This window comes from Amphiura filiformis, chromosome 19, assembly GCF_039555335.1.
Source record: "Amphiura filiformis chromosome 19, Afil_fr2py, whole genome shotgun sequence".
Classification (NCBI taxonomy): Eukaryota; Metazoa; Echinodermata; class Ophiuroidea; order Amphilepidida; family Amphiuridae; genus Amphiura; species Amphiura filiformis.
Genome location: NC_092646.1, coordinates 55,341,820 through 55,358,171, shown reverse-complemented (window position 1 = coordinate 55,358,171; position 16,352 = coordinate 55,341,820). Strand labels below are relative to the sequence as shown.

The 16,352-nt window shown below is 36.4% G+C and overlaps 1 protein-coding gene across 1 annotated transcript; it reads right to left on the bottom strand.

Moving 5' to 3' along the window:
• Positions 1 to 541: 541 nt before the first annotated feature.
• LOC140141519 (uncharacterized) lies at positions 542 to 14,545 on the bottom strand. Its single transcript, XM_072163403.1, has 10 exons — positions 14,456 to 14,545; positions 13,550 to 14,090; positions 11,473 to 11,643; positions 10,650 to 10,734; positions 10,307 to 10,441; positions 7,384 to 7,503; positions 6,882 to 6,944; positions 6,315 to 6,377; positions 4,802 to 4,849; positions 542 to 4,475 (listed from the first exon to the last, which is right to left on the bottom strand). The coding sequence occupies exons 2-10, from the start codon at positions 14,033 to 14,035 to the stop codon at positions 1,597 to 1,599; spliced, it is 4,050 nt and encodes a 1,349-aa protein (XP_072019504.1). The 5' UTR covers positions 14,036 to 14,090; positions 14,456 to 14,545; the 3' UTR covers positions 542 to 1,596.
• Positions 14,546 to 16,352: the final 1,807 nt, after the last annotated feature.

The following is a 16,352-nucleotide window of genomic DNA, read 5'->3' as shown; positions in this document are numbered from 1 at the left end:
ATTTTGAAACATTCTGGCAGTGTTGATCTACTTACAGTACTATTATACATGACTTAAATATAAACTATAATACTGATTATTTTAGCACCAATATAAATAATAAATAGATTGACGAGTTAAAGCTACTCGATCAGCACCAAATAAAGTCTTCACAAAAAGTAACGCAGTCGTTATAAATACGCATATAGCTTCAGAACTATCGTATTCGTATAGTTTATTTACGTGCAATTTGATATTCCAATTGTCCAATGCCGTTCAATATTAGCAGCACAGTTGGTGTTTTTAAAGAAAAATTCCAAAATTTAAAAGTGTCGAATTCAAATCAATACAATTTGCTGCAACTTTTAAATTCGGGTATTTTTCTTTAAAAACATTACTGTGTTCCTAATTTTAAACCGCATTGGACATACTTTCTATGTTAAATTATTGTGAATACGTTAGAAGTTCTAAAGCTATGACTATAGTTCAAAATAAATGAATAAGCAAACCACAGGCATATACTGTTTATTTTTTAACTGGATGCATCAGGTCCCTATGACATATATATATTGACCAAATTCCAGTCATGTATTGACCAAATTCCAGTAAACTAACGTTTACATGCAGCAATTCTGCCAACAAATAGCTGTAAATGATACAGTATTATATACAGTAAAATGCAAAAATGAAAACACTGTACTTAAGCATACTGTTGATATTAGAGGCATTTGTTGGCACTACAATCGTGCAAATCATGTTAAAGTTATGGCGGTATGGAGTAATATTGTGACATCATATGCCTAATTTTTGTTCTGCATTGGCCAACTTATGGCAACCTATTTTATTTCTGATTACTCATGGAACCACAAATAATTTTTCCACAAAATCGTAGTAATTTTAATTTTCGCCCCCGTTCAGACAACATTAGACCTGTGACGTCACAACTTTACATATTTGCCCATAACTCCATAACTCTACGTCGTAGAATGACCTTTTTCCACCAAATAAGAGTGCTGTTGAAATAGCTCCAAAGCCTATAAAGAGTAGCCTTGTAAGCCCAATATGGCAAGCTTAACATGATTTGCACGATATTTACGGGAATCTATTGGACTAACCATCAGAATATCCCGGCAGAATATAATCGACCATAATTTATATTTTCGTAGTTTCGATATTTCTCGTATTGATACTATTTGAACACCCAATAATACACATTATAAGATGGTAACAAACATTTAAACAGTGGAAACTAGTTGTATTGCACTCCACTACCATGCTATAACAATGCTAACAAGACAGGTGGATATTTTCTAAACCTATGAGGATTGTACAAAAATAAATCAAATGTTTATCTCCACGTTCTTTTATAGAGTCTGACCGATTTGAATATTTTGTGTAAAGCGGTAAGCATACTACGCCACATTCACCCACTATAATAGACATGTGCTTTTTCTACCGGTCTTACATCATACTGTTGCATGATCCCTTAAATCTTGATATGGCCTAAATACGCTGGGTGTGCTGGTTTATTCTTGTGCTTTGGGAGTAATCTCTTACGATTCTATTTGTGTTTCCCTAGCAAATAATATGAATCTGGATTATTGGGGATAAACTAACTCAATGGAATCCCAAGTTCAAATGTACACAATCTCTTACATATGAGACAGTGCCTGAGATATCAGGAAATTTGGCGATTATAGCGTCACCCTCACCTGCTATCTTAACATTTGTGAGTGTCACTAACATTACTGATGTCATGCAATCAAGCAGTCTCATCAGTGTGTCTACACTCAATGAACCACCCCGGATTTCTAGTTCTTGGAGTGACTTGCATGATACTGAGATGCAACTACCAACACCACCTGCTACTGTAACCCCATCGAGTGTCACTGATGTTACTAGTGGCATACAATCAAGCAATTTCATCATTGCGTTTGCTGTTAGAGAGCCGTCTTGTATTTCGAATTCCCGAAGTGCCTTACATGATACTGATATGCTTTCATCGACATCACCTGTAAGTTGTATCGTCAAGAGTGTCACTGATGTTACTGAAGCCATACAACCAAGTAAACACATCATAGTGTTTGCACTTAGTGAGCCCCGTATTATGATTGATTTGATGAAAGGACAAGAAACTGGTATGTTCTGATCAGCATCACCAGCTATTGATACCTCATTGAGTATCACAAACTTCACTGATGGCATACAATCAAGCAACCGCATCATTGTGTTTGCACTTAATAGTGAACAAGCGCCTATTACAAATTCAGTAATTGACTCACATGACGCTGATATGCTTTCATCAACCTCACCATGATCAACAATCTCACCAGCAATATCAACCCCATCGAGTGTCACTGTTGTAACTGCTGGCATACAACGAAGTAATCTCAACATCGTGTTTGCACTCAATGAACCACTTAGTATGAATTTCTTGAGTGACTCACATGATACTGGTCTCCTGTTATCAACCTCACCTGCGATATCAACCTCATCCAGTGTCACTGATGTTACTGATGGCATACAACCAAGTAATCTGAACATCGTGTTTGCTCTCAGTAAACCACCTAGTATGAATTCTGTGAGTGATTCACATAATACTGGCATCCTGTCATCAACCTCACCTCCGATATCAACATAATAGAGTGTCACTGATGTAACTGATGGCATACAGCCAAGCAATCTCATCATTGTGTTTGCACTTAGTGAACCTTGTTTTATATGCAATATTTTTATTGACCGACTTGCTACTGATATGCTATTGTCAATATCACCCGCTAATGTAATATTCAATAGCGTCACTCTAGTTATTGATGACATACATTCAAGCAGCCTAATCAATGTACTTGCATCACATTTTAAATTCAGTATAAACATCTCCACCACACTATGGGTCCACTGATAACTACAACGTTGTTTCGAAAGAGCCAGGTAGGAAAACGCTGTCATAGCGTTACTGTTTCCTAGTGCCAGTGGGGTATTTTGTAATGGTGCAAGCTCAGCATGTAAGTTAGCACTTTCATAGGATTGGTTGCATATGTCATGTTCATACAAAATCAAAAGTGGCAACATCCACCTATAACTATAACTATTCTGTGAGTGTTTTACCAAGCAAACAACATGATGCAAAACTTGTTTGGCAGCATCAGGACATAAACCACAACAAAACTGCAGAACATATCCCATATCATAAACATTATTTGTGTTTATCAAGTCAATTTGTGACCTGAAAATCAAAACATTGAACTGATACAAATGAACTAAATATTTTGCTGCACAAAATTCCTGGAACGTTTTATGAATGAATGCAGCACATGTTTCCCCCACAAGAGCACTCTCTTCTTCATTTGTTAGGCCGATGTCAAAAGACTGGACCAAGATATCTTGATCAACTTCATCACTTCTAATTTGCAGATTATTCTCAAACAATGCATCAAGTGCAGGCTTACCCAGATTGATGAGAACGTTTTCAATGTTTCTTGGTGATATTTGTTGCCTCTTGTGGAACGGCTTATTAAGATAAATGACAGCTTTCTCATACAGACTAGTTATGCTTTGGACAGGTGTGTTTGTCAAATTCGAGTCTTCCCAAAGGAGACACATCATAACAAGGAGAATTGGAAAAGATGACAAGGTTTGTAATATGGGCGTTTCATCTATTCTTTCAATCAAATTCCTCCCCTTTTCTGTCTGTCCAGTCCTATTAAAGAACTTTCCAATGTACATTTGAACCTTATCAGGAGAAAATCCTGATATTCGTACGTGGGTATATCCTGACTTGTCTGGACTTTGACAGAATTCGTCTACCATATGTGGCCTTGTTGTCACAATGACAAAGCACCCAGATAAAAGTGGACTTTCAAGGGCATGGTCATATAAGTCCTTGCGCATCTCATCAAACCCATCAAGTACTACAAGGCACCGCTTCCCTAACTTATAGATTGCTTTTGCGATACTCTCAACCGCAATGCCCGGTAGCAACTGTTTTTGTATCACTTGCTCAAGGCTTTCACAAGAATTTAGTTTCCTAAGTTCTATGAAAATCGTGAGATGAAATTTTTCACACAAATCATGTTTCCCCGTCGCCCATATATGCGCAATTCTAGAGACTAATGTGGTTTTACCACTACCAGCGGGACCATACAACAGTATTTGATTCACAACCTCTTCTTGGTCTTCAACATTTACTTGATTGTTAGCTGCTTTACACCTTTTAGCAGATGCAATTGTAAACAATTCCTCGTATGATTCTAGTTTCCTGCTGTTACCTTGTTTATCATATTCTAGGTTTGCGTTATCTAAGTATGGCTGATTATCACTGATACCAGCCATGATATCTTGATCCACCTCCAGTTCTTCAAGAAGAGTCAAATCTACAAATATGTCATCTGTATCGGCTATCGCTCGTCTGCCCCTACCGAACCTAATTTTGCTTCTGTCTTGCTGGTACTTTTTCTCAAGTCTCTGTCTCCAGTTCGATATCTCGGAAAGAAAATCTACGAAGCAACAGAAGGTGAAAATATGAGTTACAATGAATAGATTTTACAGAGCGGTATTATTAGAGTCTCGACCGATGTGTCACGTGTGTCTCAATCATCATGATAGACCTTACTCTTTATGCTAAATTTCTTCTCGCAGTTCTGATCATCATCGTTTATATTTCCTTTCCATTTATATAAACGTAAGTCCTTTTCACTGTTTGAATTTTAGTAAACAAATTGATAATTGGGGGAAAAATAAAAAAAAAAAAAATGCGGCAATTCCAATTGGCAAATTCCAAAACAATCAAAGCACTGACTACTTAATATAATAGAGCACTCACTGGTATCACTCTCCTGTCCAGGTAAGCTTTCTTTTATCACGGTGATATCTGAAAATATAATAAAGAAAAATGCGTCATCACTGACTATTAATAATTGACCAAAAAAATCATTACAAAAATTCTGAAATAGGTTTAACGCAGGCACTTTTCTATATGTTAACTATTTGTAAAATAGTGTACCAATTACCATGCGTAAAAATATAGTTTTCAACCTTGATTGAGAGTGCATTAGCCTTTATCAGCCTCTGTATTTTGTTTTACAAAGATTGGGGGCACATGCCAACCATGCACATATCATGATATACGTGGCTGCTTCTATGGCAATGAAAAGTAATGTAGCAAAATATTTAAATATTTTGCTAAATTTGTTTTTTCCCTTATTTTCAGCTCACTTTTCTTCTTTTTTTGGCCATTTCTTCTGATAACTAAACTAAAGTATATAAAAAAGGTCTAACGCGTAGGGTTACGCATTAGGGTGACTTTCACATATCGAGCGAAAAAACTCTTTTCTGTTTCGGTTAAGCGAAGATCAGAATAATTTGTCTGTACTAATTCGTATACATTATATAAAACGAGGTAATGCTTGGTGATATTGGTAAATGCGGAATTTATGCAATATTCCATTGCATACCATAACCAAAACTGGGATAAATTGTTTTAGTGAGAATCCCAGGTAGCTATTTGAAATCATATTCCCAGAGCGCAGTGCTATGCATTTTTTTAAAATAGAAAGTGAGTAACAAATTATCTCGAGCACCACATACTAAAAATAAAAATCTCATTTATGCCCAATGTTTCTGAAGTCTCATTTTATGCTCATGACCTCATTTAAAGTCATAATGTGTGATTTGCTCCAAAGAATTTCTACTTTTTGCATGATTGCAATGCCCATTGGTGTGAAAGACTAAGCCTGAAAAGCTTTAATTACAGTAAAATTTAAGTTTTTTATATTAAATCCGGAGATCTCCGATTTTATTAAGAGTTCACCGATCGAGTGCTTGCATTAAGGTCCCGTGCGTGTGAGCTCATGTAATACACGTATCGTTGAATCAGTGACGTATAAGCTGCGTGCATATCGCTATGCGTCTTACGTTTTGACGTATAAACTGTGTGCATATTGCTATTCGTCTTACGTCTTGTTTGTACATCCCAGCTGCGTGAAGTTCCACCAATAAGCATGATAATAATATAATCGACGAGCTAATACACGCATTGTAGGTGCTGGAATTTTCTTCGTTTTACATCATTTGTTTGGCTTGAAATTAAAAGGGGACAATGAATGTGATCAGTGAAATAGGAATCTATTCTTTATGCAAATCACACATTACGGCTTTAAGTACTTGTCTTAGTCAGCTACATTTAGCGGGCTATTACGTACTTCACGTGGACCCTCTTCTTTTGAAGACTTGAACAAAGTTTAGATATTGCATGTGGTTTGAACCTTGTTTTCTCGAATTTACTTGACTTTTCTGAACATAATAAATGGGCGTCGTTTTGCCGCTAAATGCATTACCTTTCAGTGTGTCCATGGCAATCTGTTTGGTTTCCTCGACTTCCTTCTGAATCTGTTCAATATCTTTGGAAGAAGCAAAAAGTAAGAGATTTAGAAACATTGGTATAATGAATAAATGGATGGACTTATCTATATTATAATAGAAAGAATGAAACATGGTCGTGCCGAAGGTAGCGGTGTTTGCACTCAAATATTGAGCCAAATAAAGCCGAGGCAAAAGAGGAATGGCACGGTGTCATTTCCACCCCCATGTGCATAATTTTTCTGGAGAGGGGGAAAGCAAAGCGTTTTATGTTTACAGTAATTCAACCTCATTCTGCTTAAAGCACCTCACTTGTACTACAATTGTATTTCTGTTACTGTATCCAATTAAGTCACGTCTAATCAAATAAGCCAAACACAAAGAATGGAAACGAATCTGTTTCTCACCTCCACAACTAAGATTCACACTTTCTCCGGCTTATTAATGGAATATGCGAACCAAACAATATGATTTCGGAAAAAACGTAAAGTATTTATATGCCACAAGAATTAGCGTATTATTCCAAATAAAATGGTAAAGTGTACCTTTACTCGTCTCCAGAACAGTAGTTTTAGTTTCTCGTACTTCCTTCTGTATCTTCTCATTTCCTAGAAACATGATTGCGCTCATTAATTGAAATCAAATAACATATGATAGAATGGATAGTGTCGTTACATTATTGTTAGAACATACACACTGGAGATGCGAAATCCTCGGGTCAAGTTTGCCGGCAAAGAAAATGATGAAAAATATCTTTAGAAAAAACAAAACCTCATGGCATTTATATGATCGCAAAGCGTTTGGGTCTACAATTTGAGATTTAGATTTTAATTCAGTTTTATTACTAAATTATTTTTAAGAATTGTAAAATTATATTAAGAGCAGCGTTTTAATTTGTCTCTGTTCTTTTATGGTTACTTCCACGTTCGACCATCTATGAGAAAGAGGTTCTCATTGTTGTCATGCAAAAGGCACCAACATAGCTACCAAACCCTTCACATGCCTCGCTTAGGGTGTGACTTGGGTGGAATTTGTATTTCTGATTACCTGCCGTGTTGATCTGATCTCCCTGAATAATTGTTTGTTGTTTAATCTTGGTTTGTTGTCCAGTGAAGCGCCGTATGACGCCATATTCACGCAACATAGAATCTTTCAACACTGCTACGTCTGAAAATGTAATAACAGTAATGACAATTTATGAGATTGGTTTCTTTCTTCAAAGCCTAAGAAACGTATGGCCAATCACATAATAAACTGAAAGCAGAAAAATGAAGTGTCATGATTTATTATACTCCCCGCCCATAGGCGTAGATCCCAATAAATCCCCCAATATTTTGATAGGGGTGGTCCATGCAATCACCCACCCCACCCCCTCCTTCCACCACCACCACCACCACCACCACCAATGTTGACGCCAGTGTGTGAGTTTCTCACCAAATTAACCTCATATTTGGCCATGATGACCAACTTAAATAAAAATAAAATGTAGATATTTATATAGCGCTTTATGCCGTAAACAGCCTCAAAGCGCTTTACATTTATTCCGCCGTCATTAGAATATGTCGGAACCACGTTTGCAGCCTACAAGTGGCGCAGGGTCCATCAGTACAACGACTGTGACTACCCCTAACAGCTTCCCATTGCACCTGGGTGGGGTGAGGCAAGCGAGGCAAAGCGCCTTGCCCAAGGGCGCAACACGGTGGTGGGACGGGGAATCGAACCCACGCACGTCGAGTAAGCTCTCAGATTATGAGTCCAAGGCCGTAACCACTGAGCCACCGTGCCCTATACTTCAATACGAAAATTTCATTGAAGGATTCCAGCTTATAACTACCAAGCAAACACAAAACGTTTTCGACATCATTCGCAAAAGGTTATTTATTTAAAATGTTGTCAGAAAACGTTTAAATGTCGGGTTATATAAAGGGTATATTAAGGGTATAAAACGTTTTAATAACATTGAAAAACATTTTTTGATAATCTACTGCCCAGCAAACACAAAATGTTTTACAGAAAACGTTCAAAATGTCGGGTTAAAGGGTATAAAAACGTTTTAATAACATTCCAAAAACATGTTTGAAAACCTGATACAAAACATTCTAAACAGAATGTTATTTTTGGGTTGAAAAAATATTTTGCGAAAAATGTTTGCCCAAAATATTTGCAATAACGTTTTAAATACGTTTTATGACCTTTATATAACCCGACATTTAAATGTTATTAAAACGTTTTGAAGAAAACATTTTAAGAACATTTCTGTGTTTGCTGGGGGCAAATATTTTAACATAATGTTATTTAAGTGTTGATAAAATATTTGGCAAAAAATTTTGCCAAAATAGTTTACAATAACATTTTTGAAAACATTTTAGAAATATTGTTGTAGTGTGTTTTCATACCAAACGTTTTAAAATGTTTTCATGACCTTTATATAACCCGACATTCTAATTTTATTAAAACGTTTTTACCTAAACCAAAAGCCAAAATATAATTTGTTTAAAACGTTTTAAAAATGTTTTTGTGTTTGCTGGGTAGCTCTGCATGAAGAAACAGTATGGGTGCAGCAGTCGGTGGAGTTGGAGCTCTGCAGAGTAATTTTGCCAGAAAAGTGTTAGTATCTGTATGCTACATGTCACCAAGAATACTTAAAGTCACACTTAATAGCAACCCACAGACTACAATCATAGTGACATACTCTCCAACAAATGTCGCTAATGAAGATGATGTTACAGACTTTTACAATCAACTGACTAAAGCATCCAGGGAAGTACCTGCACACAACTTTCTTATAGTAATGGGAGATTTCAATGCAAGAGTTGGACAGGACATAGCAAAGTTTTCTAAAAACGAAACTACAAACAGAAATGGTGAATCTATGCTAGATTATACTCTAGAAAACAACCTTGTTGCTACCAATACCACATTTCAGAAGAGGACAACAAAACTATGGACATGTGAGCTGTCAAGTGGGTATAGAGCACACATTGACTATGTACTAATCAGGACGAAATAGAGGAATAGCGTGATCAATTCTGAGGCCTATAACTCATTTGCTAGCATAGGATCAGGTCACAGAATCGTAACAGCCAATATAAGGCTTAGTCTCAGAGCAAATGGCAAATCACCTCCAAAGACAGTAAAATATAACTGGAACAAACTTGCTTCTGATCCAGATCTGCAGGAAAACTATGCAATTGAAGTGCGAAATAGATTCACTGCACTAACAGAGGAAGACGATGGTACTGGCCAATCCACAAAATATAGCTATCTCATACAAGCTAACAAAGAAACTGCTGCAAAGTTGTTACCACGTGTCCAAAAGAAGAAAAATCAAAAATGCGCTTTGCTATGACGTGAGAGTCGAGAAAGCAAGATATCATCTGAAGGAGAGGCATGACAAACATTTCATAGAGAATGACAAGACAAATAAAATTAACTTATTTCGTCAAAAGGTGCTATTTCAAAAACAATTTTCCAACCCCATCCCCCAATGTAAAAAAAGAAATCTCCGCTAAAAAAATCCGGACTAGTGCAACCAAAGATCCTGGTTTTGTGGTTCAACATAGCAAGCCTTTCACATTGTTTGGAATTCTTTCCCTTTTAGAGAACAATGGGATTAGCTAGTATATCCATGAAAATCAACATGTTGTTTCACTTATGGAGAGCTCTGCCTCATTCCTTTTCGAAATTGACAAGTTCAGCGAACTTTTTATATGGAGATATTTGCAAAGATTTAAAATCTTTGTTACACACACGTTTTAAGGAGCTAGCCTTGAATTCTTGCCAACTACTTTTTCCACTTAGGCATTCAATTTCATTTGAAGACATTTTGAGATTTCCTACTGGTTCATATTGCATACTTCATAGTTTATTATTAATAGCCAGATTTGAACAAAAAAAATTAATCTGCCTAAATACAAACTTGACAATATATGTACTGCTTGTATTATTTATAGTTGTAATATCACACTACCTTTAGACATGGTATGATTAGCACACGGGTCGTCTTGTCTACAATGTCTTTCACACAAAAAACCAGGACATTTTTCACAAGCAGCAAACACTTCCTTCTCACAACCAAAGGTCCAACATAACTTATCTTCTGGATCTGAAAGGAACACAACAAAAACAATCATAAGGAGGATAAATATACTTGGCATGATTGACTAAATGCGCATTACAATAACATTGAAATTATTTAATTCCTTTATCTTTGTTATTTGTTGAGAGAAATATGAAACAAAAATGCCTTTACTCGTGAAAACCTGAAAAATAATCTTAGACTAGTTTATTACTGACATAGGATTTGACCTTACCTGAAGGATGCAAACGTTTATGCCTCCTTACAACAGCTTTGGGATCATTCCTTGTTAATGAGGATGCTGGATCAATGTTAAATACCTAATACAAAGAAGTAAATGGCAAAGCAATTGATAATTAATTCAAAAATTTAAAGTGATACAACAATATTGAGAAATTAAAATTCTGAAAAGTTTGCATTAAATCCTTCTACATTTGCTTTAGACGATGTGTTTCATTTGGTTTAAACATTCAGTCATATGAGTTACTCCTCTTGATCACTTAATGGAGACACTTTTAAGTTGCGAAGCATTGAAAAATGTTTAAATAGCTTATCAGTTACAATTACCACGTTTTGATAATTCTAATACAAAGCAGATGCGAGACCTACTAAATACTATGTTGTGGCATTTTGTTAATGTTTACCGGGGGGTACGCAGCTTTAGAAATGACGGTATATGCCTGTCAATAGGCCCCTTTTGAAGTCGAATATACCAGATGACCCTCCTTTTTTTTAAAGTCATACCCGACGATTGCCCTTTTTTTTCGAATTCTCTTATTTCAGCAAATATGTATTGTAAATTTGGAACAAGAAATAGCATTTTGCTCCATTTTAAAAAAAAAAAATTTATATCCTTGGTCAAATATTTCCATTTTCTTTCCTGCAATCTAAGAAAACCCAAGTATATTGAATCAGATTATCAGAACCTTTATCATGTTTATGGGCGCCTGATGCTGACATCTCATGATCTTATTCTTTGCCTTTATCATGATCTTTATCTTGGTCATCAACTATTATAGATCCTGTTATCAATTCAAGGTATTTTCACTAATTCTTACTTCTTGTTCTAAATGTGAAAACATCCGACTCTCGTGTTCGTCACTGAAGTAACCAAGTTCTGCAAGACAAGACATCATTTGGGTGATGTCCGTGAAGTGATCCTCGGTGTCTTCCCGACTTATGTCCATGTTTGGAGGCATGCGTATAAGATGATTCCATGATACGGATACCTTAGTAAAAATGCAGATATACCATATGAACCATAATATTTAAACACCTACAAATCATAATTATTTTTTGATTCATGTCATAAAAGGATTACAAACTTGTAACCTGTGTCCACGTTTTTACATCGCATTTGTTTACATAATTAGTCTCTCGCTCTCTCTCTCCAATCTCTCTCCCCCTCTCCCACGCACCACCCCTACACATACATACTCGATCTTTCTCTCCCCTCCATCTCTCTCGATTAGTGATTCGCTCTCTTTTAATATTTTGGTGTATCGGAAACTTATTTATACAAAATAGTTAGACTACCCCGTAGTCCACTTGCCCATTGTGCATACTCTGGATATTGAATTTAAGCTTAAAACTCCGATTTAATTAATTTGTGCACAATTGATAGATTTTCACAACTGATCATCTTTTCAGTCACCGTACTCCCTCTGTTTGTTAGCTTCCCAAGTGGACTACTGACTTTGGATTGTGGTTTACATGTTTAACACGGCTGTCTATGAGCTTCTATGGATGAGATTGTCGGATTCCTGGCCTACTAAAATTGGCCATGATGTAATGATTTTAACAAGAGAGCTTTCATTGATTAACACGAACAACTAGCGTCGTGGTTTCATTGATTAGAACACAAAGTGCAACTTTTTATTTCGTATCTTCATTAGGTTTTGGATCACCGTTTCTTCAATTCTCAACCAATTTCAACAAATGTGATGCGATCAAGCAAAATCAGTCGGAACTCGGAAATATTGATTTTGAGATATAGCCAAATAAAGGAAATATTTCCTTTTGTTTCTTCTTGTTTTGGAAACTCTTTAATTGCTCATATCTTTGGAACTGGTTGTTCAATTTCAATGGGATTTTCTACAAAATCCAGCTTTGTAAATGTTTTTTACTATCCTGTAAGAAATTTATTATTGCCGAGTTCCGACTGATTTTGCTTGATCGCATCACAAATATTATTTAGGATATACATGGGTGAACACAACTGGTACCTTATGATGTTGCATTCAATAATATAAGCCTACACTCATAGAAATGACTTGTTCGCCTAGTTGGCGCAATTCAAAAGGAGTAAGTTTGGACAACTCAAAAATAGTGTAAAAGTTGCCAAAACAAAATTCATTTTAGTTATCCGAACTTAAAAAGTGCTGAAAAAGCTCAAAATGTTCCGTCAACTAATCAACTTTGTTGGCATTACTTAAAAAGTTGATGTAAGTCGTTGCGTCAACTTTTTAAGTAATGCCAACTTCTGAATTCAAGTTAAGGGAACTTAGAAAAATAAACAAGGTTCAAAGAACCAATTAGTTGAGTTATTGTAACTTAACATGAAGTTGATGTAACTCGTTCATATTAAATTACTGGTACTTATTGTTTTGAGTTATTCCAATTTGGTACTTTGTTACTTATTTCACGCAATTAGATCATTTTCTGCACAATTAGCAGTATTCAAATATTTATTTTTGTAATCAGTGCAACATTTTGTATAGCACACCTCTAGAAAATTATGCTAACCTAGGCTAGTTTTATTTTCTGAGTTGTAACAACTCAATAAAGTAAGTGCAAATGAGTGCGACCAACATAATGAAATCGAGTCAGCGTTACTCAAAATTGTACGCGTTGGCATTACTCGGAAAGTTGACGCAACGACTTACATCAACTTACTGAGTAATGCCAACGAACAATTTCTATGAGTGTACGTATACTTTACTTTTACTGTCACTAATAGAATTATATAAACTTTTTCATAACAATTTTATACTAGCATTTTGATGTAATAAATATCAGTATAATTTCGAGTTCAACTGAATGCTTTCATCATGATCAATAACATGTTTTATTTATCAAAAATCGACAATGGCATAGTCTACAAAATAGTCGGCTCTATAATAGACAGATACTGACCTTCTGAATGACGTCATATGGTTCAAAATAACTCTTGGTAGCAGAATTGCACTGATGAAATTCACCACATCGAATCATAATTTGAAGAATGCTAGCAACATCATAGTCACTGATCTTAGCTGGTTTTTGTTGAGGTGGTATATGAAATGCAAATGCATTGGATAGTTCAATAGGATTATCATACAGAAATGAAGCATTCACATTTTCCCATGCCATGCATTGCTTCTTTTGTTGTGGGTAATACGAATCTTCAAGAGCTTGCCCCCACTTGACACAGTTATCACAGGAAGATGGTCTTGCAGGCTTTCCTGGGAAGTTAAAACATTTGGTAGGATTCCTGCATGGTTGAAGTCCTATAGCCTTCTGCTTTGCGTGCCAAGATTTGATAACATCCTCAATAGCTGGGATTGCCTCATGACATACGTATTCCACAGCTTGCAAGACTCTGCTGATATTATCAGGCCTTGCAGGGTCATTATTTGCCATCTTGTTTGAAAGGGAGGGGTCACATTGTCCAGGTATTGCTGTATAAAGCTACCATCTGAAATGATAATTAAGTTCATATTTTAAAATTTAAGTCATTGTACAAAATCCGTAATAGGGTAACTTTAATCAAACTAAGCTACCGTATCAGTACATGTTTAGGCCTTATACATAACCGAGGCAAACTTTAGCTACTTCTAGAGATTATACTATTAATTAGCACAATAAAAGGTTAGAAGTATGCTACGTTGGGACTTTACAGACCCTATGAGCACTATATCCTATTTTAGTAAATGTAACTTCCGGCTACACCCCCATTCTGGAATTAATTGAACCATGCACCTAAAGTACATCATGCCCCCACTTTAATAGCCTTTAAATTAAGTTAATCAATATTAACTGATTGGATAGTTTATATCTCACCTGTATGATCCTACTTTAAACTATTTGACGACGTTCTTCAAACCTTTTTCTATGAGACGATGCAACGTTTGTGTATATTACACACGTACGTGTAAATTCCCATTATATTTATAGAAATTGGTAATGCCGGGTCAAATCATTAATATTCAAAATAAGTCAAATGGCATGGGTCGTTTAACATTGAACTTACTTTAAAGGGACCATTGAAAGAAAAACATATTTGGTATCAAAATAAAGCTAATAACATATAGAATCCATTTCTAAAATGATAAACGCAATTTTCCTTTATTTTACCCCCCAAATCAGCAAATAAAAACAAAGCGCCCAATGTCGCATCACTCCGCCCAATTCATATGTGCAGAGACACGTGGCAACCCCTGTGACGTCAAAGTGGTTATCCTTTCCGCTGCATGGCAACACTGCATAGTCCAGACTTGGTCCTAAACCAACGCATGAACGTGTTTATATAAATACAGCAAAGAACTTTTCTGTGCCTTTTAGGCCTAACAAGTATATTAAAAAGGATATTATAATATAAATTACTAAGCTATAATGACTTCTATGATAGGCCTATATATAAATTCTAGCTAGGCCTACAAAATTGGCCAACAACGGGGAAACATAAGTAAGTTAGGCCTAGGCCTTCATATTGACAAAGTCAAAGCTGTCAGTGCTAGTTGTTCGGCTTTTGCTGGAGACTCAGTGTATCATTTGTTTTTACTGAGGCAACTCTTTACTTATTTCCTCTGAAATATCTGGTGAGGATAGGAAAGAGAAGGCAATGATGTTTCGGGTTATGACATGCGACTTAATTTCTTCAGGCCTAATTAGCCTACGTCGCGGGCGTGCGGCCGATCCTGTATGCCGATCCTGACTCCGAAGTTTGGAAGCTGAATTGCGAGTGATTAATGTGTGTTTGTTTGTTTCTAAACGATCGCTCCGTGTTGAGACACATTTATATGGAACGGGACCAGGTTCAAAACAAAAGTCAGGCTCGGGAGAGCGAGTTGGCGAGGTTCTCGCCTTGCACACTGAGGTCCCGGGTTCAACTTCAAGCCCCGGCGCGTGGCCAAAAGACTCATGTGAACTTGGTTTATCCCGATCCCGGATCCATGCTCGCAGATTTTCTCCTGGATCTCCAGTTTCCTCCTGCTTCTCAAAAATCGGTGATTAGTTGTTTGGTTATCAAAAACTTCCTTCACCCAATGAAATTTGGGGAGCTGAAAAGATAATTGGTGGATGTTACAATCCCAGTGCGGCTAGATTTGCGGCAGCATCCAGCCTAGATAGATTATGCGATGTGGCAGTACCATGGCAGCGAACTTACAGCGCTTTGAACACTCCGAGATCTGGAAAAAGGCGCTATATACAAAAGCCGAAATTTATTTTTATTTATTTTTAAAGGCCTATGAAAAACGAGAAACAAATTCGAAGATAAAGAACCACGAGAGGTAGGCCTACATAAAAAGGCCACTCCAAACAATCATATGAACAATAGTAGCTGTCAGCCTTTAGTTTGCGTTTTCGGAAATGCTTCTAGGCATAATCCTATCACAATTCCCACTGAAACTTGAAAGTGCAAAGTGTCCGAGCGTTTTATCAAAGGTATACCTACAGTTACAAAGTTTATGTTGATTGGGTAAATCTGGTAAAATAGGCCTACAGCGCGCCTGACTGGATATTTCGTTTTTAGAAATGACTGACATCAATTTCGCATAGCCTAGGCCTACACCGGGCCTAACCATCCATAGATTAAAATAAGTGTAGGCCTATAATAATTCCCATTTGATGTTTGTAGCATATAGGCTTTTTAAAGGCCTATGTATGCTTGTAGGCGCTCCTCGTAATTTATTTCAAGAACAGCTTGCATGTCATGTTCTTCATCTGCCGTTCAGCT

What these genes read in the sequence shown, in the direction of transcription:
- LOC140141519 (XM_072163403.1), bottom strand. Translation starts at nt 14,035, where the DNA reads ATGGCAAATAATGACCCTGCAAGGCCTGATAATATCAGCAGAGTCTTG. An exon ending in CATATGACGTCATTCAGAAG is followed by an intron (nt 11,644 to 13,549) that starts GTCAGTATCTGT and finishes ATTTTTACTAAG; the next exon opens with GTATCCGTATCATGGAATCA. An exon ending in TGTTCTGGAGACGAGTAAAG is followed by an intron (nt 6,378 to 6,881) that starts GTACACTTTACC and finishes CTTCTTCCAAAG; the next exon opens with ATATTGAACAGATTCAGAAG.